The sequence below is a fragment of the Dermacentor silvarum genome, chromosome 5, assembly GCF_013339745.2.
Source record: "Dermacentor silvarum isolate Dsil-2018 chromosome 5, BIME_Dsil_1.4, whole genome shotgun sequence".
Taxonomy (NCBI): domain Eukaryota; kingdom Metazoa; phylum Arthropoda; class Arachnida; order Ixodida; family Ixodidae; genus Dermacentor; species Dermacentor silvarum.
The window spans coordinates 16,542,627-16,569,847 of record NC_051158.1 but is presented as its reverse complement, the minus strand read 5'-3'; the positions used below and the strand labels follow the sequence as shown (position 1 = coordinate 16,569,847).

The following is a 27,221-nucleotide window of genomic DNA, read 5'->3' as shown; positions in this document are numbered from 1 at the left end:
GTAAATAAATTTAAACAGCGGAGCTGTTTAATCCGAGCGTTGGTCCGTAACGTGCGAGCAGAAAATGTGGGCCGATCCTGGCGGACGTGCAGAAAGAGTCCAAGCGCAATGGCACATACCCCTGTGAACTAGCGAAGCTGAGCCTAGCTAAGTCTAGCTAAGCATGGCTGGGACTACTTAAGCTTAGCCAGTCATCGATGGCCAATCGATAGCCAATCAATAGCTAATCGATAATTGATCAATAATCAATAAATTCCGGAAAACTGCTGGGGATGACTTGGTAGTGCTTAGCCTAGCCCAAATACGTGGCCAATACCTTGCGACAGCCAATCAATAGCCAATCAATAGCAAATCGATAATCGATCAATAATTAATCAATTTCGGGAAGTGCTGGTGATGACTTGGTAGTGCAATTCCCATCATAATAACTAAGCCTAAATTAAGGACGCTGCTTCGCTAGGTAGGCTACAAACAATAATTTTTTGATAATCATAGTATAAGTCGTGTATCTAAGGCACTTCATGTGTAAAAAGGCGCGGAGTGATTTCTTGTTTTACGCAGGGCCCCAAGCCCGAAGCAAGACAGTGTACATGCATATGATGCTTGAAATAACGTTGCTTAGTTCCAATTACGGCCCACGAAAAGCGTATGCCGTGTTGTTAGGAAATGACGTGACACTATACCCTGAAGATATCAGCAAGGTCTTGGCGACCTGGTGATAAAAACCAACCACACAATGGTGTCGTGTTCGGAGAACCGGTGATAGCGACGCCGAAGCACAACTCTAGACCCAGAAAACACCGTCTTTCTATACACATGGTGTTTTTCATCTAGTGCGTTTATGGTGCAATGACGCAGCCTCAAGGCCCATCAATGTCAAAGAGCTCGCCAACGATAGTACCTGCCATGCTACGCTCCCTAGAAGGTTGCCTATAAGATTTGTGATCGCACAGGTTTCATTGTACCACAATAAAATGCAGCCTCACAGTGATCGGCACCTATGAGGCTCTTGAAAACAGAAACCAGTGTCCAGTGAAATTAAGAAATGGTTCTAGCAAGGGTTAGTTGATGCACCAATGCACACCGCTGCGCAAATTTTAAGCATTCGAGAAAGACAGCGTCAGTGGGCTATATTTTTTGTGGCAGCGAGCACTATTCAGGACACGAAAATTGTGCTAGTTGAGCATGAACCTTATAACCTTATAAGCATGAACACATATATGACAGTTGCAGCATGTCGGTCCATGTTAGCTACTATGCAAGTCAAGGATCCGTCCCGTAGATATGCACTTCTCCATGTCCGGCGGATTCCGACCACACCCTAAGACAGCGAATTTCGGAATATTACATCCAATTCTCGGCCTATGTGCGAGTTTCTCTCCGTTTAATTGACAATCATTCCGTTACTGTAATAAGTTTCCGGTAACCAACACAGTGAATGTGGTACTCCAATCAAATTCCTTGGTGTAATCTCAATCAGGGTCATCAAGGCGCATTTGATGTGCAATCCAAATGGCCGCAGTGCTCTTAACTCGGTAATGCCCAACGTATAACTTATGCTACGCTATTCTAATACTTCCAAGTTTGGATTGAGGCATGCGCAATTTAACGAATAGACTAAGCTAGCGGCAACTATATAGGTTATATTTACTTACTTTTTCAACATTTCTGGAAACGTTCGGCTATAATTTTAACTCTTCAGATGTGAAGAAAAATACGGAACTTTAGAAACTAGCCCTGACAAACTTTTCAGTCACATAATTTCACTTATTCGACCTTCGGCAGATGATGTCGCCAGCAATGCATAAAAGCCACATTTCTTTAAGCAATTCAGTTATTTTTTATATAAAAGAACACCTTCTGGCACGTCTATACCAAACCTTATGTTCGTTCTGACGTATGATTTAGCGCGCTTTCTTTTTTTACTTTTTCAAACTTGCTTTGTACTTTCAGTTGCTGCGTGTTTCGACCAAAGTACGAACTTCCAGTCCCTTCCTTCTCAAAAATAGAATGAATTAACCCCGCTTTTTCTGCTAATTTTAAGGCGAAAATTACGGAGAACGTGTGTCACGTAATTCACGCTGGATTGTCGCATTAACGCATAAGGCTACCCGTATACGCCATGAATGTTGTCAGCGCCAGCTACAATGTTTCTTTTTTCTATTATGCGGTTTGATACACCCATACGTCATCATTGGCTGCGCAATATTTTGTAGTTCTTTCGCGTCCTTGGAATGAACGCACCAGCAACGAGGTTTGTATGGTTTCATCTCCGTAGAAAATTTTTTTTGTCCATCCACTCTATTTTCAACCTTTTTCCCTACAGTTTCTGATGCTTGTTAGTGCCGTAAGATAATCGGTTGAAGCATTCGTGTGAATGTCGTCGTGATGGATGTGTCTACCAAGCTATTGCAGAATACTAGGTCTTGTTTCGTTATTCGCAGCTGGCTAGCCTGATATCAGCTCAATCAACAGAAAAATTCAGCCTTAGAATCGATGAGTGACTTCGCGTGCAGTGGAGATCGTGGCTACCAAAACGCCGGGAACTCGAATGTATTTCCAGCTGTAAGCATGCACCTCGTGTAGGTCACACAAATAATTTATCCACAACTGAGGCAAGAATAAGCAACCGGAGAGAAGAGGTTATTACACGACCCTTTTTACTACCTCGTCGCTCGTTTTACTGATAGTCCTGATACGACGGTTCATGACATTACGCGCACCCAGCACTGAACGACGCACTCGTGGACAACATGAGCGCTGATAGGAGTACTCTGTGCCAAAACTGGAGATAATGTAAGAGTGTTTCTTGGTGCTGCCATCTCTACCGCAGCAACAAACCGCAAGTAGGTCTGCAAGGAGAGGGGACTCATTACCCCTTGCGACGCCAACCTTAGCGCACATGCGGTGTTAAACATCACGCACTCGAGCTATGTTTGCAGCACTGGTACTGAGTTTGGTCATCGCGTTCGCAGCGTGGTTTGTCATGTAAGTATTCCTGTGGGATCATAATGCACGAATGAGACTGTTCAAAACGGAAAAAAGAAGAACATGCACGAAAAGACATATGGGTTGAAAATCATTCAGCATGCATAGGTCGCCCAACGTTGATAGAGATGTGGAAATGTTAGTATATATATTTATATTGTACCTCTACCAGGCTGCTACACAAATATTTTGCGCAGCCCAGTCGAAAGTGTGCTAAGTGAATGTGTTGCTACAGTTTTTTTTAAAGCGAAGCTTTATTTGCCTGGTTCTTCGCCGCGGCTGGCAATCGATCCAGCGACCTCGTGCTTAGCAGCTCAACGCCATATCCGCTAGGTCACCACGGCGGTGTGATTTGATTAGAGCACATGTTACTGCAGTAATGTACACTTCGGTATCGGACACGCCGACCATGGTGTCACAACAGCGACCAGTACTTTGTACAAGGTGTGGAGCTCCACGCAAACTCTTAGGGTGCTGGCGCCTGCTCATGTATTTTGGAGTTCACAAACAGGCGATACTGTAGCGCATAAGGATGGCGTTGCATACATTACATGCAAGTTGCTTTTGAGAAGGAGTTTGAGTGTTGGTCTACGAGGTTTTGTGGTCATGCTCGTTAAAATGGAGTAGACTGCACAATTTAGGCATGCATGTCAGTGATGATGATGATGGTTATAAGCCTCAAGCATGGCACGAACGATGTAAGGAGCATGCACTAAAAGTTATGCGGTTGACGGAAAACTACACACAGAACATCAGTGACGTCACTACGAAGAACGACATGTCACAGCGTTACTGCATCATTTTTATGAAGACATTTGTTTGAGAATTTATGGCCTCCGAGGTGGATAAACCCCAGCCGAAGCCTTCAAACCAATTCACCTATGCTGGGAAGCAAGAAGCCTTTAACAAAGGAAATCGTGAGATGATGTGGGGTTACTGTGTGCACCACATATACTTACTTTCAAGTATTACATCATTCTTCAGCCTCCCAGCTCCCCACACAATGCTTTAGGGCAAGTAATTCTGTATAACCAAATAGATTCGTAAATCAAGAATTCAAGGCAACTGCGGTGATTTTTCCAAGTCGGTGAATCTGAATTCTTTTTTTTGTCGTCGTCAGAACAAATACAGATCCCATTGTCAAAATTCTAGTTTCAGAGACATTCCTTTCTCTACCACTGTTATTCTTGTTGAGCCTCTATATTCCTATCCACCGGTTTCTTTTGTTGGAAGTTATTTAGGTTCACTAAAAATTAATGTGAGAAATTGTCATACGTGCACCTTAAATGTGCCTGCAAATAATTTTTGTTTTGTTTTACTGTCAATCCTGTGCCTGCCAACTTTGCCAGCAGACGGTGGTGACCAAGAAACAGACGCTTCCATAGTAGTGCCAGCGATGGCACTTCTGTTCTTCGTAATCAAACAATAAATCACGACACAAAACCTGCGCATAAAATGTCAGTTCATAGCTTTATCTAAAGCACACAGACCTTTTAACAGAAAAGTGCATGGAACTGAATGACTTATTTCAATTTCCTAAATTATTTATAATTTAGATTGGCGTTAGCTTTCGGCTTCTCAAAATCAAACAATTGCAGGCACTGTGCGACGCTCTTAGCACTTACGAAGAGAAGGCTTTGATATCCTCACGTAAAACGGCTCCCCAAGCTACCCAGTTCCGTGTCGGTTTTTATAAATAATTTTTTTATTAAATGTACAATTATTTTCAACTTTGTAAGCACTCCGAGCCAATCTACGCCCGACGGGAGGTTCTAGGCTATTTGGATAAAGATATTATCCTAACATGGTAAAAAAATAGCGGAGTTGCTTTTCAAGTGCTCCCCTCAAGAAGAATACGACAATTCTTCGTCGATTCTTTTTCTATCTTTAACTGCGCAGAGAAGTGGCATCTTCGGATGGTCGCTATAATCCTCCCGAATCATAGCGGACTAATTTCGCACGCGTTCTGGGTCCAAGTTGGCGATATCTTGTTCCAGCTGAACAGCTGGCTACATTTCGAAGCAGTGAGAAGGAAGAAAGTGAGACCTAAAGGGAAACTTTTGGAAACACTCGAAAGGCGGCCGCTACCACCTGATACGTTTAGCTGTAAAACAGCGGGGATGGCAGCGTATACGTAGATGACAAAAGTCGTCGTCATGAACGGAGCGAGAGCCATGGATTGTAGTGTATACGGCAGGCATTACTAAATCCTGACTGCAAGCTTACCCCTGTCGTTAAAAAGAAAAGTGTACAATCATTGCATTCTACCGGTGCTAAAGTATGGGGCACAAACATGAAGGTTAACAAAGAAGCATGAAAGCCAGTTAAGGACAGCGCAAGGAGCGATGAAACGAAAAATTTTAGGCCTAACGTTAAGAGAGCGGTGTGCATCAGACAACAAACGGGGATAGCCGATATTCTAGTTGACATTAAGCGGAAGAAATGGAGCTAGGAAGCCGATGTAATGCGTAGGATGGATAACCGGTGGACCATTAGAGTTACGGAATGCGTGCCAAGAGAAAGGAAGCGCAGTCGAGGACGGCAGAAAATTGGGTGGGGGGGGGGGGGTGAAATTAGGAAATTTGCAGGCGCAAGTTGGAATCAGCCAGCGCAAGACAGGGGTAACTGGAGATCGCGGGGAGATGCCTTCGTCTTGCAGTGGACATAAATACAGGGTGATGATGATGATGTCACCAACACAAATTTTGACTGCATTTTCAGACAACGCAAGCGACGCCTGTCTTTCTTCAGGGACCTTGGGATTCCAGGACCATCACCCAGCTTTATTTCGGGAAATCTCTCGGAACTTATTCTTAAGGTAATGTCTCTCTGCGAAAACAGGCAGCGCAGAGTAAGGCTAGTGTCATTATGCAACAATGAGTATGTCTCCATTCGCATTTGCTTTCTGGGCATTTAGGTTCTGCTGAAGAGTGGTTGAATTTGCTAAACACTTAGGAAATAAAGTATTTCACACTAATATGTATGGTTCCATAAAGCAGGCAATCCGGCGTTGCTGCTTAGTGGCTGGGAAAACTGGGAAGCTGTGCGCTAAATCCATTGTAGGAAAAGTGCTAGTAAGTACTGCATTGACGTAAATCTTGCTAGTATTGGTGCCGCTACGATACTAAGCGAACTAATATTCCTGTCTGCTGTATTATACACCTTCTTCTGTCAACGACTGTATATTTCCTCGGATCCATGTTCTTTTTTTTACACTTCTCGTATCTTTCTTATCAAATTCGAGTTAGCCCATGCCGCATTGCGGATGTTTCAAATGCAAGGGACGCACAAATACAAAATTATTCTTTGCATTCATAGTGCTGCTACTCTTAATAATTCAGTAAATGCCCTTCACTAATTGGCCGGATTTCTTTATTCTGCATTCGCAAAAGCCCCTAAGGACGTGTTCAAGCGAGACTGTTGAAAATACCTTGTCTGACAGAATTACCAGAAGTCTGAAATCCCTCTCTTACTTTGCTGACCTCTTTTTCGCTGCGCATTTTCTGCAGTTTTCTTTTCCGCTATGTGTTAATAATTTCGGGAATCTTGCACACATAAGCTTGCTTTCACCAAAGGATCTAGCGTCTTCTGTTGGTCTACTGGTGTCAAATTGCGGTTAATTTAAAGTGACAAAGGCCATTTATTTCGCTACATTTTGCAGGGGACAGCAGCTGCATTCAAAGAATGGATAGAAAAGTATGGCGACTTCGTGGGGTATGTGATTTTCCTTTGGTATAAGTAGAACACGACGCGTGAACATTGCAAATCAGTGATACTGAAGGAAGCGTTACTCCCCAGTCCTTATCAAGACTGAATTCACCAACATTGAACATAGCCTTCAGCATCAATATGAATACATCATACATACTCGCAGAAATAAATTGTCGTTGTGTCTACCAAACATAGATGCTACTCTATTGCGATTACTTCGTTCTTTTTTTTTAGTCATAATATAGTACGTAATTCAGTCTACAAAACTTTTCCAGTGTTTTAAATATGCAACAACTTTTTATTTGAAGAGATAGGAAAACATTTAGGTGATTCTATTTAGAGTCGCGGTAATGAATTGACTGAGAGGATACCAAAAGAATGCGGTTTAAGTTGTATTCGCATAGCATGCTACACGCATTATTTGTAAACTCTTACAAGCAGAATCTTTCGGTAGCTTTGCGCACAAACTTTGGCACTCAAATATAAAGAGGTCCTTAGAAGCACGTCAGCAGTGTTTGAGCCACCTGTATAAGCTGCGTAATATCACATAAAGTGTACGCGCGTGCTAGCCACGTCTTGTTAACACGGTAATAAAAATAAAGCGTCCCGAAATACACCTCGATTACCGGCATTCACCTCTGGATAGCATAAAGTGTTTCCTGTTGTGCCAAGTATGAGAGCAATGACGCTCTGAGGCCCTTATAGCCCTGAATCCAGTGTTGGGGCATGTTTTTTTTTTCAGGTTCTACAATGGTGCCTTTCCCGTTCTTATCGTCAAGGATCCGGAGCTAATCAAGAAAATCCAGATAAAGGATTTCGGCAACTTTCATAGCCGAGGCGTAAGTTCAATGCGATCGTTTTGTTGCCGCAGTTTATCAGCACTTCCTAGAGAGAGGGAGAGAGAGAGAGCGTGTGTTGTGGGCATGCATGTTAGAGGACACATAGGAGGAAAGGTGGAGAGATCGGCAATCAGAACATCATTTGGCTTAGATAACGGGCACTGTTGCGACTGCCACACGGGAAAGGGGCAGAGGTCAATTTCATTCATGGTTTCGACAAGACTGTCAACACTGTGAGGCTTCGCCTTGAGGATTCCCTATAACCTACTTCCATTTATTTCCATTCATTAAAGTTTGCTTTCGTATTCGAAGCAGTCTTCAGCAGTGAACATACTTATAGTGCGGGAAAGCCACAGCATGCACAAACACATTGACTACGTGTCCTGTAGCGGGGCCTGCATTCATTCTAACAGCTGCAACCTTCTGAAGCGGGAAAGAGGCATTCTTTCTCACTAAGCCCCAGATTCCGAGCATCATAATTACTTCAGGAGAGCCGCCACCGATCCGAAAGTCAACGTTCCTCACGCACGCTGTGGCCTGGGAAATTTTGGCCAAGACAGTACATGGGAGTACGCTTAGTGCTGTGTGTGGTTCAGTGAACCTTTTGTGTCAGAGAATTTTTGCGTGCGCTATGACAGTTTTATTGCGATAACATTTCCAGGAACACTCCAGGCCAATTTATCCCATCGCCACCGCCATTGCCGTGGTGTTCCATAAAATTCCAAGTGCGATATGAGCCTATCCAACACGCGCGCCGCATACTGTGAGTGAGAGGTAAAGCGTGCGGGAGTGAGTCGCGAAAGATGGCGGGTTGATGCGCGCCGTCTCTCTGTGCGCCCAATTTGGGGGTCACGCGATCAAGCATGCGCAGAGGGGGGGGGGGGGGGGAGTTGGTGGTACTGGGTCTAGTACCGGGACCACGGGCGCGCACCCTGGAGCCAGTGTCTCCTCCTCTAGCCCGACCGTCACTGCGCTTTCTGTCCGCGTGGCTGTGCACACACGCTGCCCGTGCACTCTATTTTGGAGGTGGTCTCCGGTGGGTTCAAAGTTCGGGTGAGCCGAGATGGGTCGTGGCTTCATGAGAACTGTTTTCCCGCGAATCTAGTGCCTCGAGGCCGCGTGATCTCAAGTTTCAGAGACGCGTTAAACCGAGAGGCAGAACTGAAGCGTCCGCTCTCTTCTATTTGCCTCTTCATCACCCCAATGTTGTGACAGAAAATGTTCGAGGTGATGGAGTTACATCTGGTCATGTTTGCTTATGCGTACGTTACACCACGCATGTTAATTTAAGTAGTAAGCGAATGTTTACTGCAATCTATATCGGCATTAAAACCCCGAGTTTGTACGTGTAGTTGTCTAATAATTTGCTATCGCTATCAATGCGGCGCGTATAGAGTCAAACTGCTACTTTTTTTGGAAATATCTTACTTAAAAGCCCATATCGTCATTTCAATTGAGTCGAAGTCAAGCTTTGCTGCAAACTGAATAAAAGTTATTACAAAAATGATGTGGCATTCTTTATACGTATCAGCGACAAAAGCCAACGTGGCTGTCAACGAGTCTTTTAAAAAATAAAGATAATCGTGAACAACAAACTGATTCATAGAAAACACAGAACCCTTAAATAGGAGTGTGGTGGATCAGTAAGTATAAGGAGTAGCGTATATGAGGATTGAACACAAGAGTTGGTGAGAACAGTTGACAAACAGTGCAAAATGAGCGAGAGCTTTATGAATGTGATCCCGACAATGCTATTAGAGGTACAGCAGGCGCCATTGTGAGCTTGCTAGTTGGGCTTGGCCAAGCGGCCCTTTTCAGTCATACTATAATAAAATGCGCATTATTCAAGCTGCAGCCCTTATGGTGGGTGGAAGGACTCGAAACAACGCTAACTAAAATGAGCCCGTTCTCATGTTACCACAGGTGTCATCAGGTTTCGCACGAGTGCACCCGATCAACAAGCAGAACCTGGTCAACACTTCGGGTGACCGTTGGAAAGAGATGCGCAGTCTCCTCACGCCGGCCTTCACGACAAGCAATATGAAGAAGGTAATTCCTCTCACAGTAGTTCCTCTCGTAGCGGCATAACAGTCGGTACCATGCTTACAAGTTAGTGCCAAGCTGAAGTAAGCGCGTAAGCAAACCTCCGAAACATCTGAAGATAACGCTTCAAGCATCAATTTGACGAGAAGTTCAACACTTCCTCAATCCCAACACGAGTCATACCGGGTTACTTGTTTTGTTAGGAATTTATTAGAAACAGACTTTCAAACTGAGCATATACTGTGGGTAGTAATTATCACGCATCAGATATATTACATGAAGAGCACACTACCCTGAAGAGAGGAATCTAAGCTAAATAAGAAAATTTTAGTACTTAATTTGTATCCGCACTGTGGCAACTGCCATGCTGGTACTTGTCAACCGCAAGTTCAGAGCTGTCAGCGACAGGTCTCGAGGACATGCCCCACGAAACTGGTGCTGAACACAGTATCTGCTAAATGAATATCATTTTATAACTGTTCAGCTCCAAATCCGCAATTTAGACATGTGCTCTAAATTTATTATTACATAATTAAGCAGTAAAATTTTGCTAATAAGCTCATACCACTGTGCTAAATTCCTTGAAAGTATTGTCCGCCTATCCAAGTAATTGAGCTTTTGGGACAGAATCGCGATATCTACCGCGGGTGATCTTTATTAAATGCTTCTATTAAAATAGATAATCCTGTATAGCATATCAGTATTGCTTGTCAGAAAAAATGCTTTGTATTACGTAAGCATGTTTAATTATAATAACTCGGCATCATGGTTCACTGAATCGCGACGGGGCAAGGCAAGTATGCCTAAAATCACGTTAGAACGGTGCATGTTTTCCATTTCGTTCGGCTGCAAAAATAATACGTTTGTGCACCGTGCTTCGTAAGTATCTTAAAAAGTGCTTGCGATATTTATTAAGACAGTGGTCGTAAAGCTTGTCTGTCAATAATATGAAAGCATCATTCTTGCTGTCACAAGAATACCATCACATATAGCAGCATTGGATTTACTGTGTTCTTGAGAACAGGAAAGTGCCTGGATAGGTGGTTATGATCTTTGTACTGTATTGAAAACGGAGGTAACATGGAAACGGGTCTTGGTGTAGAAAAGCATAGATGAATACCTCAATGAATATTATATCAGGTCTGACTTGTATTAAATATGTGAGCAAGACGCTGACGCATTGCCCTCAAGTGTCTCTGTATTACACGCGGTCATTGCATATACCTACCTAAATCAGACACTTCTTTACAACCAACCACAGCTTGTTTACACCCCACCACATGCACAACGACGGACATTACACAAAAAACTGACACATACAAAACTAGTCCCTGCCATTTTGAATTGGTGTCTCTGGCACTGTGACATGAATTTGAGCAGAGCATTTTTCGGTATTTCTTCTTAGTCAACCCCATGACTACTTATATAAGAGCATGGTTATTTCTTTAAACCACCTTCAAACATTTTTAAGATATTTATTTTGATATGCACTTATTATTTTCCTTGATGGGGTACTCAAAGCCCATTTGCCGCGTCGCAATGAACTAAACGACGATAACAAATAACAGTGCAACTGAGCATCACACCTTCAAAAATGCCTAAGGAGCCAATCATTTGCAATCATCCAAGTTTTTAACAGCATAGCAAACCACTATATTACAGAGTCACGAAATTAGAGCAGTAACACAGTCATATTTTTTGTGATCACGTCTTGAAGGCTGGTTCACTGTGCTGCAAATGATATTCCCGTGCAGTCTTGAAAAAAAGTGTTAAATTCGTTATTTAACTCTCTATTGATATCCGCTTGTGATTTCTTGTGTTTCTTAACGACTGTATCACGGAATCATGTTTTAACGTTGTTAGATGTATAATACTTTCTTTCTAATATCATCTATAATGGTTATCTGAACCAAGTGAAGTTGCGACAGAAGCTTTCGCCCAGCGCACTACACATGACGTGCCTGTGTGAAGAAACGATCGATTGACTGATAAATCAATAGTTATTCCTGAGAACAAGAACGGCCTCTGAAGAATGACGGACTTAAGAACTGTTGATGGCAGTAATAAAATTATCGTATTTCAATTTTTATGTTTGTGCAAACAAACTCTGCGTAGCTTGAATTTCTTAAAAATGGAGTTCACGCTTTATTCGGTATTATTTTGAAGCTCTTTCACAGTGTCTAAAATATCTGCACTGTTTACCTAATAAGGGCTTTTAGAAGTATGTGAGCTGAGTGCTCGGACGGCTTCAGTCGCATCGCTTAGCGCAGCAAAATATTTCTTGACTGAAATGTCCCTTTCAAGAAAACATTTTGGAAGCTCTGTGTCAAACACCCAGGCAACAAGATCATGAACACGTGTCCCGTGTTTTCGCGATAATATTCACCGTTGACTTTCAGATGGCAAACCTTATGGACGAATGTACCAACGAGTTCCTCGGCGTCCTCAAATCTCTTCAGTCGCAAAACAAGGCGTTCGAGGCTCGCGAGATATTTCAAGAGACTGACAGCCGACGTGATAATTCGGTCAGCGTTCGGCCTGAAGTCAGACTTGCAGCAGAAGAAGGGAAGCAAGAGTACAACTGAGTCGCTCTTTCAGGACAGTTTGAGGAGTTTCCAGCAATTCCGGTGCGCATGGATGAGCTTCTTCACTGGTGAGTACGCCACAGATGACCACCTTCCTTTGCATCGCAACGACTGGAATTCGATACAGATTGATGATCGATTTGCGGAGCTTGCTACACTTGACATGCTTCGACAAGAGGCAGAACGATTAAACCAACGGCCACTCACTGCGGACCTTCTACGAATACACACTACAATGACTAAGCGCCCCAATGATCAATGCGGTTGCTTCATATATGTGTCTCAGCTTCTCAGAGAGGCTGCGTCTGGCAGGCAACTTGAGGCCAAAACAAGAACTTGAAACATGTATTTTACAGTGGAATCTCAATTATACAATCACGGTTAATACGAATTTCCGGATGATACGAATTTTTCTGTGGTTCCGGCCGAGCCTCATTACTTTGCGAACGTACTAGAGAACGGCTGTTACGAATCGATTTTCGACCCGAGTCGGTTGATACGCCACCCCACCGACGGCCGCGAGAGAGAACAGCGCGCAGTCACAGCGCTTTCTCCTTTTCTCTTTTGGTGCGGAGGCGCGGACGCGGCGCCGGACAGCGTGGAGGTTGCGACATGGGCGCGAAGAGTTTGACGCGGTGGCGCTTTTCTTGCTTTTGCGCTTTTCCCCACGCAGGCGGTGGGAAGTGCGGTCTATCGCTTCAACGGAAACTGAGCGGCGTAAGCACAGCGCATACAAAGGTCAGAGCCGTGTGGCGATCGCTTTCAAAATACGGTGCGCGCGACAACCCCGCCAGCCGGCACAGGAGCAAAGTACAAGAACGCATTTGTTGGCAGAGTAGAATTGTATTAGTATATCACACAAGGCGCCGCTTTGCCTAAGTACCTGGCTTCTTGCGTAAACAGCTCGTATTTTATTAGTACGTGTTAGGTGAGCGTCAAGAAAACGAGAGATGGATGCATATACTTGGCCTCAATGTCCATAAACCTATTGCTCTCCGCAAGATTCTTGGTGCATTTCGCTTACCTAACAATGTCCCCTGCTTACTTTCATATTTCTTTATTCGGACAATTTAGAGCAGTTTGACGTGCTTCCTAAATATTTTTGCGTTCCTATACATTAAATAAAAAGGCGTTGTTGATTTGTCACGAGCACACAAAAATTTTATACTACAACTATACAAATCGCATCTTGACGCCAAAAATAAACTCCTGCGCCGCAAGGCTATTGTGCGTTACTAGAATTTTTCTGTACCTCGTGACCGCCTTGTGCGCTTCCAGAATTATAGATGTTTCGACCAGTTGGAACACCATTAAAAGTTGAAATACACAATGCATACAGGACAAAAAGGAAAGAATGAAACATACCAGAGCTAACTTACAACTAGCTAACCGATTAAAACTTCTCCCCCTTTGGAACGCAACGCCTACGCAAGTTAGCCACAAGAAGATGCCACAAACATGATGGCAAGAAACGTTGGCGTGTCTGTGGCACTTTCTGCACCCCGCATGCTGTAAAATTTCTGCAGGAGAGTTGGCAAGTCCCAACGCCAGAAGAAACAGTGCCGAACTGCACGCATATAAAGCAATTCATACCATGTGCCAAAGGTGCTGGTTTACAAAATTCCATTGACATGCCGTCGAGTGTACATTGGTCTGAGAAGTTGCGCTGTCCTAATGACAAGGTAAGGAAATACGCACCGTCAGTCTCGCCCACTTATCGCCCGCGAAAGGACTTCTTCTTCTTTCTGGGGTTTTACGTGCCAAAACCAGTTCTGATTATGAGGCACGCCGTAGTGGAGGGCTTCGGATTAATTTTGACCACCTGGGGTTCTTTACCGTGCACTACAACGCAAGCACACGGGCGTTTTTGCATTTCGCCTCCATGGAAATGCGGCAGCCGGGGCCGGGATTCGATCCCGCGACCTCGTGCTCACCAGCGCAACGCCTTAGCTGACTGAGCCACCTCGGCGGGTACCCCGCGGAAGGACTAGCAAAGCACTTCGCAATGAGCGTGTGGCCGCCATTCTGAATTCAAAGACGCGGCCATTCTTCAGGGTGCTTAAAAAAGAAACAACGGGAGGTTCCCGAAGTGGCGGTGATGCTTGATTATGAAAATACGCTTGTGTTAGCGCGCCATCTATTTCAATAAAGGCAAAGGAAAGAAACATTTCAATAAGCCATAGATATGCGTATCCTCGGGCAGGCGCAATGGCCACGTAGTTTTTTACAGATTCTTATTTTTGATGTTTCAGGTTGCCTTCCATATTTTCTCGTGTTTTATGTAATTTTGGGATTGTGTGTATATTTTATGACCATGTTTCACCATAACGATGGGTGTGATTTTGGCTGGCTTTGCGCAAGCGCTGTGGTCGACGGGGGTCGAAGGTTTTCTGTTGCCGGGTTTTCAGTTGTATGAGTTTGCGCTCGTGTGTGTCGTTTTATTTTCAGTCCTAGTATGAATACCAAATGTGTTGTTTATTCGCGAGAAGCACGCGAAACGTAAAATCTTCGTATTTCAAATGACAGCGTCATCAAAAAAAAAAAAAAAAAGAGACTGCATTGTGTACTTCGTTCTAGCATAAAAACTTTTTCGATATGATGTAGTTTTGAGCTTCGTCCAGTAACTTCTCGCAGTAAATGGCTGACGGTAGCGTACGGTTGCTTTGTTACAAATTGAGAGCTGATCTCTCGTTGGACCTTATCCTCGCCTTGTTATTGGCCATACCGATGAGATCACGCATCTAGAGCGTTCAATGCGGACTCTCCCGCTTTTACGAGGGCCACAGCTCCTGAAGAGTCTCTCAAAATTCACATAAAGAGTTTGATGCCTGTTTTTCGACTGTTTTCAAATTGAAACCACAGTTTATCATCTTCGTGCCTTTCAAACTCCCGTGGTGGTCTCGCATACTACTTTCCAGCCTGTTTTCCCGAGTTTGCTCCTCTGTGGAAGGTGATACTTTCATTCAAGGCCCGCTATAGCAAGACGGCCACTGACAACACCCTTGACGACATTACTCCCATTCTACAGTTCCGCCGTAAAAACAGAGAGGTACGTCCTGTTTTTTCTCTGAAAGCAGTGCTTGATAGGTAATTTTGACTGCAAAGACGTAGGAAAAGTTTACAGGCTAGAGAAGCCGCCACGATACCTGCCGACGTACCAGCACAGCTCTCCTAACGGATTAACGATTTTACGGGAGCACCGACCGGCCCGCCGGTCAGCACCGTATATCGCGGAGCTCAGCTACACAAGTATCGACACCAGGCGAATGCGCACAGAGCATACTCTTGTCCGAGCATCGTGTGCTGGGCTGTTCTAAAGCCAGTGCTGCTTCTCCACTTCCAACGAAAACAGATATGTGCACACTTGCTCCTGTGCGCACAATGGTTACAATATGTTGGAAACGATATGCTCTAATAAATAGCAGAGGCTACGCCAGACTTTTAAAAATAGCCTAGCTGATGAGGCTCTGTTACCAGTGTGCTAAACGCGCACGCGCCTACCCTCACTGCTTACGCAACGGCGCTTCGTGACATGGTGCTGACCAAGGTATCGGTCTACGCTGTCCAGAGGTTACAAAAATATGGCAGAGCTGTACCGAAAACCTAGCGAGTAAGCAGAGAGACGCCATTGGTATGACGCAGAATCGCGTATCTGTCGTGCAATGCGTTGCTGAGTACATCTACAACGAGCATTTTCTTTGAAAGCTGCACGAGAAGTAGCGGCTTCACGATAAACATTTTATCTACCATTGGAAGCTGACCATCGACACTTACTAAGTACCAATGCGTGAAACCTAACATGGTCTAGACGAGCTACATTAAGCGCAGAATTCGGAGGACAGACTCGCCGATGAGCTCCGTGTGCAACGTTACGAAAGACTTGCAACCTGTTTTCTGTTACGGCTGCCACGGCTTGTTGGAAAGACAATTCCTGAAGGTTAAACGATTGATCGTAGAGCTTCGGGATATCTTGGCCTTTGCAGAAGCACCACCTGAGCGTTGCGAAAACTCTTCTGATATTTCTACTGTCGACAGGCCTTAAACAAATTTTATGAGTAACTATAGTGTGCACTGGCTTGTGTATTGTTGTATGTGCTACTGGTAGACCTGCATGATTACTGTGCACGCCATCAATTGTCACGCAGCACCTTGAGTAGCACGTCATGCCATCAGCTATGGACTAACATCTAAAATTCCTTTTCAAAGCCAGCACGTCACCTCTCTCTGTGGAGTATACCGCCAATGTGCATCAGCTGTACATTCCACGCTCGGCAATTATAGTTGAAAAGCATTTCTACATTTTAAAAGTTAGCGTGGAAAACTGATAATGCCCTTTTTCGTCAGGCGGCCAGGAATGACATCTTACAGCTGATGCTTAATGCCGAAGTGGAAGAAGGCGCAACCGTCAATGTACACTCACTTGCAATAGACTACGACGCAGACTTGGCGCCGGAAAGTAAGGAGACACATTTTCTTGATCAATGAAAGTACTACACTTGCTCTTTAGTCTACGTGTGTTCACTAGTATTCCCGCATATTTACTTGTCATTCATATTCCAGAAAACGAGCCAGCGAAGATTGGCAAGAATAAAAAGAAACGCTTTCTGACGAACGAGGAAATCTTGTCGAATGGCCTCGTTTTCTTTGTAGCAGGGTATGTAATATTGGTCTTTCGTGGCAATATTTACTGTCAAAAATTTACAATGAGGCAAGACGACTGCAAGCGTAGCCCAGGAAATTGCGATTGTATGCATTTATTGGTACACGACGGTAATTTTTATTCTTTCTACTTCATGCGACACGGTTGAAAAAAAAATGCATGCTTGCTTTAACATAATGACGTACACCTGTATTTTTCAAAAACATTTAGAAGCAACCTCATCAATGACAGGGAATTTCTTTTCTACAGGCGTTCTAACTACAGCTTTGTCAAAGTCACCTTGACAAACATTGAACTCTCGTCGTCAAGCTCGAGGACCTTAAAATTACGAACGATTTGAGAGGCGCAATTCTATTTTCCGTCAATATACAGCAGTAAAAGTGGCTTGTGTTCCTACAATAAAATATTATTTAAAAAGATTGAGTGCTAGTCAGACTATTCCCAATCTCAATATTGTGTCAAATATGCTTTGCAAACTTGAGAGATTCGAGCACAAAAGACATCACCTCATTTCAACAGTGCTGGTCAGCAACAGTGTGCGTTTGAAGCCCCGAGCAGTGGAAGTACTTTTATGAGCATTCTCATTTCTTTGCCTTTTTTAAGTCGTACGAATAACAAAGATAATACTCGTGGGCACAGGTAAACCAGGACTAGACTATTAGTATACCCCGCATCTTTAGCGATAGGAAACACAACACGAGCAATGCTGGTAATGAGGTAATTTTACAATAAAACTTACAAATCATGTGATCAATGACAAAGGTTGCATAACATCACGTGCCCATCACTAATCATAACGCATTCATATCACGTAGCCATTCACAGACAACGAAAAAAGTCGGTTGTCTCTGTCAGCTGCTGCGTACATGCATTAGAGGTAGCGATAGGCAAGCAAACTGAAGGCACCTTTTTCTGTCATCACGTGGTCTTTATCTGTAATATTTCAAATAAAAATCAGCTGAAGACCAGCGGTTCTTCTGTCCTCTACCTTCTCTTCTTTCTTAAAAATGGTCAAAATATTCAATAGCTTCAATTTCCCTACTAGCTCACCTTCTGCGTTAGCTCCCATATAATTTCATGTTACGAAAGGGTGCATTGCTCAAGCCAGCTATGGCTAAATTCAACCACTGTGATTGCTTGTTTGTATTCTTTACTTCGTGAAAATTTCAGCTTTGAGACAACGGGCACAGCAATGTCTTTCATGGCCTATCTGCTAGCGAAACACCCGGATATCCAGGATCGGCTCCGCGACGAAGTCCTGGCGGTACTGGAGAGAGATGTATGAATTTCTTCACCATAGAGTGCACAAAATGTTTGTATTCTTTGTCACTTCAGACACATTACCTTGACTGGATTGAACATTTATTTACAGGGGGCATTCACGTATGATAACGTTTTTGGTATAAAATACTTGGATCAAGTGATATCAGAATCTCTTCGCTACTATTCCCCCGTTGTTGGGTGAGTCCAATTTTCAAGTGCTGTCATTTGGCGTATGTTGAGGGTTCTTAACGTGGCGCTTGCAATGATAACGTCTTGAATTTGCAGTCCGTGATTTTTTGCTGCTGATGTTAACGACCTGCAATGACAACCAAAGATGTCATAACAGTCTTGATGTTATGCAAGACTGTTATGACATTTTTAGTTGTCATTGCAGGTCGTTAATTATTTCACAATGAAAAACACTAAATGCGTAGAAAGGAACACAAGCAGCAAGAAATAATTAATCAAAAAACCTGACAGATTTACGAGGCCGAAATGAAGTTTTCTCACTATTAACACTTCAGCTGATAGATTGAGTGGGAAGAGAACCCCGAGTACTCAATAAAGCGGAGAAAAAGAGATCATAATGGCATCTGGCAAGACCATTGGAAACCAATTGTATGAAAAAATATAAATTTCTTGACATCCACAAAGTTAGGGGGAGGGGGGAATCAAATCGCTTTTCTAATTTATAAATCATGTTAGGAGTTACCACTCATATAACATCAGTTCCATTGGCAAATTTATGTCAAAACTCCTTAAGAATGCGAGGCGGTATGAAAATGTTTCGACACTGGCTTTTGTTTGAACAAATTAACTTACTTGTGTGCATTCCAACACTGTCACTTTCGAAAGAGTCCCCTTTCGCATCAATACAGTGCTTCTAGCATTCCTGACACTTCGCGAATGCGCCCTGGACGTCTTCTTTATCGAGTCGAGCACCGTTCGGCGATTTGAGCTTGATTTATGTAATCAGGTTCAATTAGCAACCTTTCAGCTGTATTTTTTTTATTTAAGACGCGAGCGAGATAAGGGAGAGCCAAATCAAATAAATGACCCGGCGCTCACATCATGTATCATCACTGGTTACAAAAGTTAGGTGCACGTTTAGACAAAGAAACTCTAGTCATAATGAAAAAGCAAAAATATTTTATGACTGAATAAATGCTAGACATGTCAGCAGCTGGACAAAGTGCATGATCGTCGCGTCCTTGGCATACAGGGTATTTTGCATCAGGAATTCATCCCCTATGGTCAGACAACGAACAGTAAGCATTATTGGCAGTAATGCTCTTAAAAAAAAGCATTACTGCCAATATTCGTCTGAGGATGGCTGTTGGAGGAAACGGGCCAATCTGATGTGCGCGGAGAGCTGGATGCTGTACGACGAAAATGCATCCTGTCACACATCACTCCAACACACCCCAATTTCTCGCGGAGAAGAACGAGGTTTTCACCATACTTGTCGGATTTGGCTTCTGGTTATCTCACTCTCTTCGAAAATTGAAAACCCCGCTCAAGAGTTGCCATTTTGGCAAGATTTCTTTGATCGAGATGAAAACTCAGAAGGGTGCTCGACTCCGTTCGGAAAGATGGCCAGGACATGTTCGCAAATTGATAGTAACTATGGGAGCACTGCATTGCTCCGTAAGGGGACTGTTTCAAAGCTGAGAGTGTTTGGATGCCTATAAATAAACAAATTACTTTCTTCCAGAAAGAGCCAGTCTCGAAAAATTTTTATACCACCTCCGTATGTACTTCATTATGTTTTCGCTACAAACAGCAGATATAAGTGAGAATTACACAAGCAACGGAAACACGTGTTTTATCTGTACCTCGTTACGCGAGTTTTGCGTCGCCCATAACTTTACTCAACTTTGGGGCACCTAACTTGATCACAATGTTTCTTCATTTCAATCAACTTGCATATTCTCATCTGGGTATTTGCGCGGTACGGTTCGAGATACATATGCTTAACGAAAGCTTAATAGTAAGGTGCCATGGCCATGAACAATGGGGTTATTTATCCGTAAATGTTCTGACATCCTTCTGGGTCTTTTGCACTTGGTAAGACATGGCATACGTATAAGATTAATGGTGAAAACCTACATTCACACTGAGGCTGTATTTGTGTTCGATCGTGTTTAACCCATAGCTTGGACTGCATCATGATGTTATGTTTATGTGAGGGAGTTCACGGTCTCTATTGCAGCGTCTCACGACAAACCATCCCATTTACACATCAATGCTTCAGCTTATTTTTTACCGTCTAGCAGCCGCGTGTTTTGGACTCGGAGCTGACAAACGTTGTCGACATATAAGCTTGCCTTGGAACAAGTAGTGAATTTTGCGGTGTTTTTCTTTCATTGATTCGCAGGTTCACAACAAGAAGGTGCGCACGCGATTACACACACAATGGTGACACCATACCGGCTGGAACCAGCGTTCTCATTCCAAGCTACCATATGAGCCATGACCCTACCTTTTGGGAGGAACCAGAAAAATTTGATCCTGACAGGTACTTTTATTCTGTTGCAATTTTGAAGCGAAAGCTTCATTAAGCTACCTCGGGCCGCCGTCAGCGACTCAACAGTTTTCACCTTGAGAGCTAGAGGTCAAACCACAAGAGCGCGGTGGTCCCGGGTTCGAGTCCCGGACCAGGACGAATTTTTCCTCAACTGCGAGGCTTTCTTTCGAGGAACCCGGTTTGGTTTCCATTGTAGCAAATTGCTACATTTGGGTGGATGTCTCAGTTTTTCCTTTTTTTCCTTTAGCATTAAGGCGCGTTTATAGTCCGACGTTATCGGTGTGTGTGTGTGTGTGTGTGTGTGTGTGTGGTGTGTGTGTGTGTGTGTGCGTGTGCGTGTGTGTGTGTGTGTGTGTGTGTGCGTGCGTGCGTGCGGGCGAGCGTCATCAGACGCCACGCGCGTCCGGTTACGTTGGCGGCGCCAGTACGTCGAACCATCGGTCAACTATAGAACTATAGTTGCTGTTCTCGCCACTATAGCTGCTGTTCTCGCTCGTGATGCCGGCAACGGCGTCATGAGCGAGGTTGGGCGCGAGGTACAACGGTCACCACAAGACTCCGTCTCCGGTGTAGCAAGAGTGTAGAAGTCTTTGTACGTAGACGTGTCTCGAACGGGCGAGGTGGCAACGGCATGCGATATGAGGTTCCATACACGTTAGCAACGAGATTAACGCCGCAATATTCGCCGTCCTTGCCGCACTTCGAGCAAAGTAGTAGCAAAGTAGTGAGTGACGTCACCTCCAGCGAGAGGTGTAATGCTCGGGTTGGATTGTATTACACTTCTTGCTAGGGGTACCGTTGCCGTCAGACATTCTCCTTCACCGCTTCTGCCATCGCCTTGAGAGGCGCCCAGCCAGCGAACGGTCGAGAGTGAAGGCGCGCGCTTCACTCCATTATATAGTACGTGTGAGCGAGCGAACGGGAGAGTGGGGCCGCAGGGAGGAGAGAGAGCGAACGAACGGCGAGAGAAGGAGCGGCGAAGCACCGCACCTACCCTCTCCTACACTCTCTCCACACACGCGGGAGCTCCGCCGAGTTCCGCGATGCGAGCGCCCTCACACGCCAGATCGCGCTCCTCCTCTCCACTCACTCTCTGCTACTCCGCCCGCATCACTTGCTCCGTTGCTAGGGCGAGGATAAGCGCGCGCGCCCGCAGCTGTTGCTATGGGAGAGGGAGTGAGAGCGGAGAGATAACACCTGCCGGCGCGCGGACACCGACAGACGCCTGACATGCCCCGACTAAGAAATGCATTCGCATTTAAAAGTGAATTCCTTGCGAACAGGCAAACGTGTCACAGATTCATCCGATACTAAAAGGTTCCGCATGCTGAATAAACAGAGTGATGCTTGTCGACGCATAACGTGCAATGCGAGTGTGAAGTACCGAAAGAACTTCTAGGTGCACCTCGAAGTGCTGATTCCTTACTTCAATTTACTGCAGGTTTAGCACCGAAAACAAAGGACAAATAGACCCCATCGTGTACCAACCATTTGGACAGGGACCACGTAACTGTATTGGGATGCGTTTCGCTCAGCTGGAGATAAAATTGACCATGGCCAAGACTCTGGCAAAATACAAGTTCGTGCTGGATGATCGTCATGTCAATGTGAGTGCCGCTTGGTAGTCTAAGGCTAGTCTTTCTTTGAATGAGCTTTCCGACCTGCGGTGCAGAATTGTCAGCTCACCGTGATGTCAGTATACTTAAAACACAACATTGAAGTATTAATTACTTCTTTGGTATAGAAGTTGCTTAAACAGGGATAAATTGACTCAGAAAAGCTGGCCAAAGTTTCGATAGGTGGACATATCTTTGTCCAAGATAGGTCAGAGATAGGCCAATTTATAGAAACGTTGGCCAACCTTTTTGAGGCACTTTATCCCTGGCTGTAACTTCTATATCACGGCGTGCTACTGCATCTGCCGGCCGCTTCTTGATTTTGGATTAATTTTTTGGTATCTCTATGGAAATGGGGGGAGATTAACATTTTTTCTAGGCAAGCGCACGCCATTATTATGTAAGAGGCATAAGTAGTTATTTACTGTTCACTGCAGTTTTGAAGAGGCCGTAGTGTTTTGTTTTCCTATTCACTTAAAGTGCCTTGTTGACTTAGCTGTGGCAAAGCTGATAATCAACGATTATTGTGTTTCAATCGCAGGAGAAAAGCTTGGAGATTGGATCGTCTTTCATCTTTGCGTACCCTCAAAATGGAATTTGGCTCAAGGTTGAAGAACGCCTATGACGACGTGTTCAGTACGCGTATTACTGCTACTTATTCTAGAACGCCTCGGGAAAGGCTAAGCGAACATTCACGTGAGGCATAGCTGAAACGATATAAAAGGGAAGCACTTTATATGGCAACACGCATAAGCGATCAATGGTGCAGTACGGATTAAGAACCACGCTGCAGAAAACGAGCTGAACTGCCCATCGACGACCTGCCACCATGTTCACACAATAAAGTTTTGAGATGAAATGGAACTTGCCATTTAGGTACCTACAGCTGATGCCTACAATTAGTATGATAATGTCATTGAGTATGAGTTACGCTTTGACCACCCTTGATTCCTTTACCAAGGTGTCTTTTCCTGCGGCAGTATTACAGCTGTCTCGCAGATGCAAAATTTACTTGTTCCCACATTTGTAGAACTAGGCTAACACTCTGATTTTATGCTGCGGCGAAAAAAACGCATGGGTAGTCCGCGTTTTCACCGGCGTATCCACTCCTCCCCCTGTTCTTCTTCTTATATTAAAAAAAAAAAATTCAGACCCCTTCCACTACGTGAAGATGGAAGACTAGCGAAGCTGTTGGTTTTGTTTAATTATATTTATTTTTTTATTTTGGTGGTTAAGTTAAATCGTTGAAAAGACACAACACAACTTCGTTGTTTACATTTGTCTTGTTTTTTTTTAAATCGCATATACCATACTTGGTCACCATATTGATGATTGCCTTATGGTCACTATGGTAAACTGCAATTGATTGCACATCCATTCTAGACACATTCTTGCTAAATGCGAGATCAATGCATGATCTGTTGCGTGTTGTTGTTGGCACATCCACTTCATTGCAACACTTTAAGCCGAAACGTTCCAACATGAACGATGAGATCCACCTTCCGTCGGGTCTTGCTGATGTAAACGTTAAAGTCCCTCACGAGGATGTTGGACTTGTTGTCGAGAAACACACAACCGAACACGTCAGTCAGAAAGACTTCGATCTCTTTCTTTGAGGTTGTGAGAGGGATGTACACCGCCGCAACTAATGTGCCATCATCTAGCCTAACGGCACAGACGTCCGCACAACCCGAGCCGGTGGCATCATTTACGATTGGCATATCGTATGGGGTGTGGCACTCATGCAGTCAGTCTTTGCATAGATAGCGACTCCACCCACCCTGGACGCGACGCTCTTGTTGCACCTCAATCCCGTGTGTCCATTCATCGACAAGGGTAGTTCAAGGACGCGTTATAGGTCCCCAAACTCACAGGGGTGTGTGCCATTGAGCTTGTATGCTTTCTGCACGATTACCAGGATCGGCCCACATGATTATTTGTTTGTTCTTTTGCCAACATCTCGGACACTTTTTTTCCAGATCCTAGCATAGACAACTTCGCCGTCAAATGCAACTCTGTCGAGTGTACTGCTTACAACGTCAATAGATCGTGGCACATATTGAAGAAAGATCTAAGTGAACATGGCTTGTAAACATTGATGTAAACTGCGTAATTGCAAAATAAGCACTACAATAGGAAATTTGAAAATAGTTTTGCATAGTGATGCATAGTGATGCATAGCGATACCAGAAAACCCCGTGAATTGCGGTATTTGCGTCATGTATTATAGTTGAATAAAAAATCAAGCACACCCGTAATAAGAAAAACTCGCAGTCTTGGCGAAACATCTGTTCCGAAAGCAGATTATTAAACAGCTATACGAACTAGAGGCAACACTCTAGAGTCTGTACAGGATGTACAGGAGTGTCTTTATCTAGGTCAGTTACTCACAGGGGACCCTGATCATGAGAAGGAAATTCACAGAAGAATAAAAATGGGTTGGGGTGCATACGGCAGGCATTGCCAAATCCTGAGTGGGAGCTTACCACTGTCGTTGAAAAGAAAAGTGCACAATCATTGCATTCTGCCGGTGCCAACATATGAGGCAGAAACTTGGAGGTTACCAAAGAAGTTTTAGAACGAGTTAAGGACCGCAGAAAGAGAGATGGAACGAAACATGTTAGGCCTAACGTTAAGAAAAACGAAGAGAGTGGTGTGCACGGATCAGGGAGCAAACGGGGATAGCCGATATGCCAATTGCCATTAAGAGAAAAAAAAAATGGAATTGGGCAGGCCATGCAATGCGTCGGATGGATAACCAGTGGACCGTTAAGAGTTACAGAATGGATACCAAGAGAAGGTAAGCGCAGTCGAGGACGGCATGAAAACTGGGTAGGGTGATAAAATTAGGAAATTTGCAGGTGTAAGTTGAAATCAGCTAGCGCAAGACAGGGGTAATTGGAGATCGCAGGGAGAGGCCTTCGCCCTGCACTGGACATAAATATTGGCTGATGATGATGATGAAAGAACTTCAGCTGGTCTAAATTTTTTCTCCGCCTGTCACTATACCACACTTTCACAGAACTATGATTATACACGATTCGCTCGCGTGTCAAAATCCCATTGAAGCAAGCGAAATACAGCTCGCAGCCTTTTTTCTGTAATGACGCTCATAAGACGCATAAAAAACTACCTCTCCACCGAGAACACACACAATTACGTAATTACCTGAGCCAAATGCTGTCGACAAACACAATGACACCTTTCGACTATGCAAAGGACGCACTAGTTTTGTTAGATAAAGCTGCTCTACTTTGGACAAGACAATAAACGCGTCGTGCACTTATCACTGTTAATCATACAATAGGCCCAGGAATATTTTCCTTGTGTCTGCGGTTGAAAGGCCCAAAGAATGCTTTCGTCAGAAAAGGCTCCCAAGCACTGATGCCTCTCGCGGTTGTCGACCCAATGTGCTGCTGTTACACGTGCTTCTACCACAGCACGGTGCTCGCTTAAAAAAATTACGCCGAAACTCCTCTGGGAGTTGTCCAAGTATGCGTAAGCGTTATCAATGTTACGAACCTTGATCCGATCAGTGTAAACCCTTATAGATTGTTATCAACCTCATCGGACTAGATCCGACCCTTATCAACCCTTATCAGTGCTCAATAACCTTATCGGAATTGTTCCGCCTATTATATATGACTCCTTATGGCTCGTTAGCACCTTATCCATGCGCGTCGAACCATTATCAACCGTGATGAGACCAAATAACCCCTTATCACTTCTTATAAACTCATTGACTGCTAATCTGTGTGTGTTGCGCGACTTGAAGTGCATGAGCCCTTAGAGATCGGTGGCATTAATATCGGCGAAGGAACGCCGTAACGGAAGGCACATGCCGCGACCACCAAAATGCATCGGGGATGTGGCGTGTTTGGCATTAAATTTTCGCAAAATCTGAATTTTTTTTACGTCTACAATGTTCCAAGTAGGCTCTACATGTGTTCCTAGAGATAACCTTTATTCCACCATCACCAAATCTTTCAACAAAGCATTCATAGAAATTTCATAGAAACATTTGTTTTGTACCGCCGGTAGAACACATTAATATATTTCAAATATTTCAAATTCATCTTGTGCGAGCGTGGGTGTTTAACCCAGTGTCTCATTTGCAAATTCACTCATTATCATCAGCAGGTAAGACGCTCGGCTTCTGAGCGTGGGGTCATTGGTTCGAAACTCACCACCGCCAACGTATTTTTGCTTTCGAATTTATTTTGTTTTATGCATTTTTTCTTTATAGCGATTCGTCTTACGTGAAGGACGGACGGGTTTTCTCGTAGGGTAAGCAGAAAAATGCTTACGCATTTAAAACATTAATCGCGTTTTAGGGGCCAAAACCACGATCTAATTATGAGGCACGCCATCGTGGAGGACTCCGGAATAATTTTGATCACCTGGGGTTCTTTAACGTGCACCTCAATATAAGTACATGGGTGTTCTCGCATTTCGGCCCCTCGAAATGCTGCCGCCGCGGCTGGGATTTGATACGGCGCTCTCTTAAACAGCTGTTGAAGTACCTGCTGTCTGTTCTGTTCACGTAGAAATTTACGCAGAGGAATGAAACACACTATACCTCAAAAGCTGCGCGGTACAACTGTGCACCATGGGGCTAAGTCATACGAGCGGCTAAGCCATATTTTCCGATAGTGGTCGCCAACTAATACATGTTTTATTTGTGATCGTCTGTCAGAGATTGCGTTCCTTATGTTTTGAAAACCAGTTCATGCAAAGGCTATGACAAGTCATTCAATGAAAATATAAAAGCAAGAATACTGTAGAAATAATATAGCCCCCGCAGCAAACAAATTTGCTTAGCTTGGTTCATAGAAACACATTCATATTTCACAATGGCATAATAAGCATACGAAGATATTGTTATTATTTATGCGTACTGAAAATTTTGGGGTTGGTTTGCATTACGTGGTGACGATCGACGATTGTCTTACAAAGGAAAAAAAAAATGTGTGCACATTTTCAGCCAGC

The 27,221-nt window shown here is 44.0% G+C and overlaps 1 protein-coding gene across 1 annotated transcript in view; it reads left to right on the top strand.

Annotated features, from left to right (window-relative positions):
- The first annotated feature begins 2,787 nt into the window (after positions 1-2,787).
- The window catches only part of LOC119452789 (uncharacterized), a 96,310-nt gene continuing 71,876 nt past the window's right edge, over positions 2,788-27,221 (top strand). The window contains 15 exon segments of the mRNA XM_049667192.1: positions 2,788-2,988; positions 5,710-5,806; positions 6,650-6,702; positions 7,442-7,538; positions 9,462-9,587; positions 11,981-12,079; positions 12,081-12,234; positions 15,085-15,215; positions 16,511-16,622; positions 16,727-16,820; positions 17,997-18,105; positions 18,199-18,287; positions 20,467-20,607; positions 22,058-22,223; positions 22,774-22,849. Coding sequence (XP_049523149.1) covers positions 2,933-2,988; positions 5,710-5,806; positions 6,650-6,702; positions 7,442-7,538; positions 9,462-9,587; positions 11,981-12,079; positions 12,081-12,234; positions 15,085-15,215; positions 16,511-16,622; positions 16,727-16,820; positions 17,997-18,105; positions 18,199-18,287; positions 20,467-20,607; positions 22,058-22,223; positions 22,774-22,849 — 1,600 coding nt within the window. The 5' untranslated portion in view covers positions 2,788-2,932.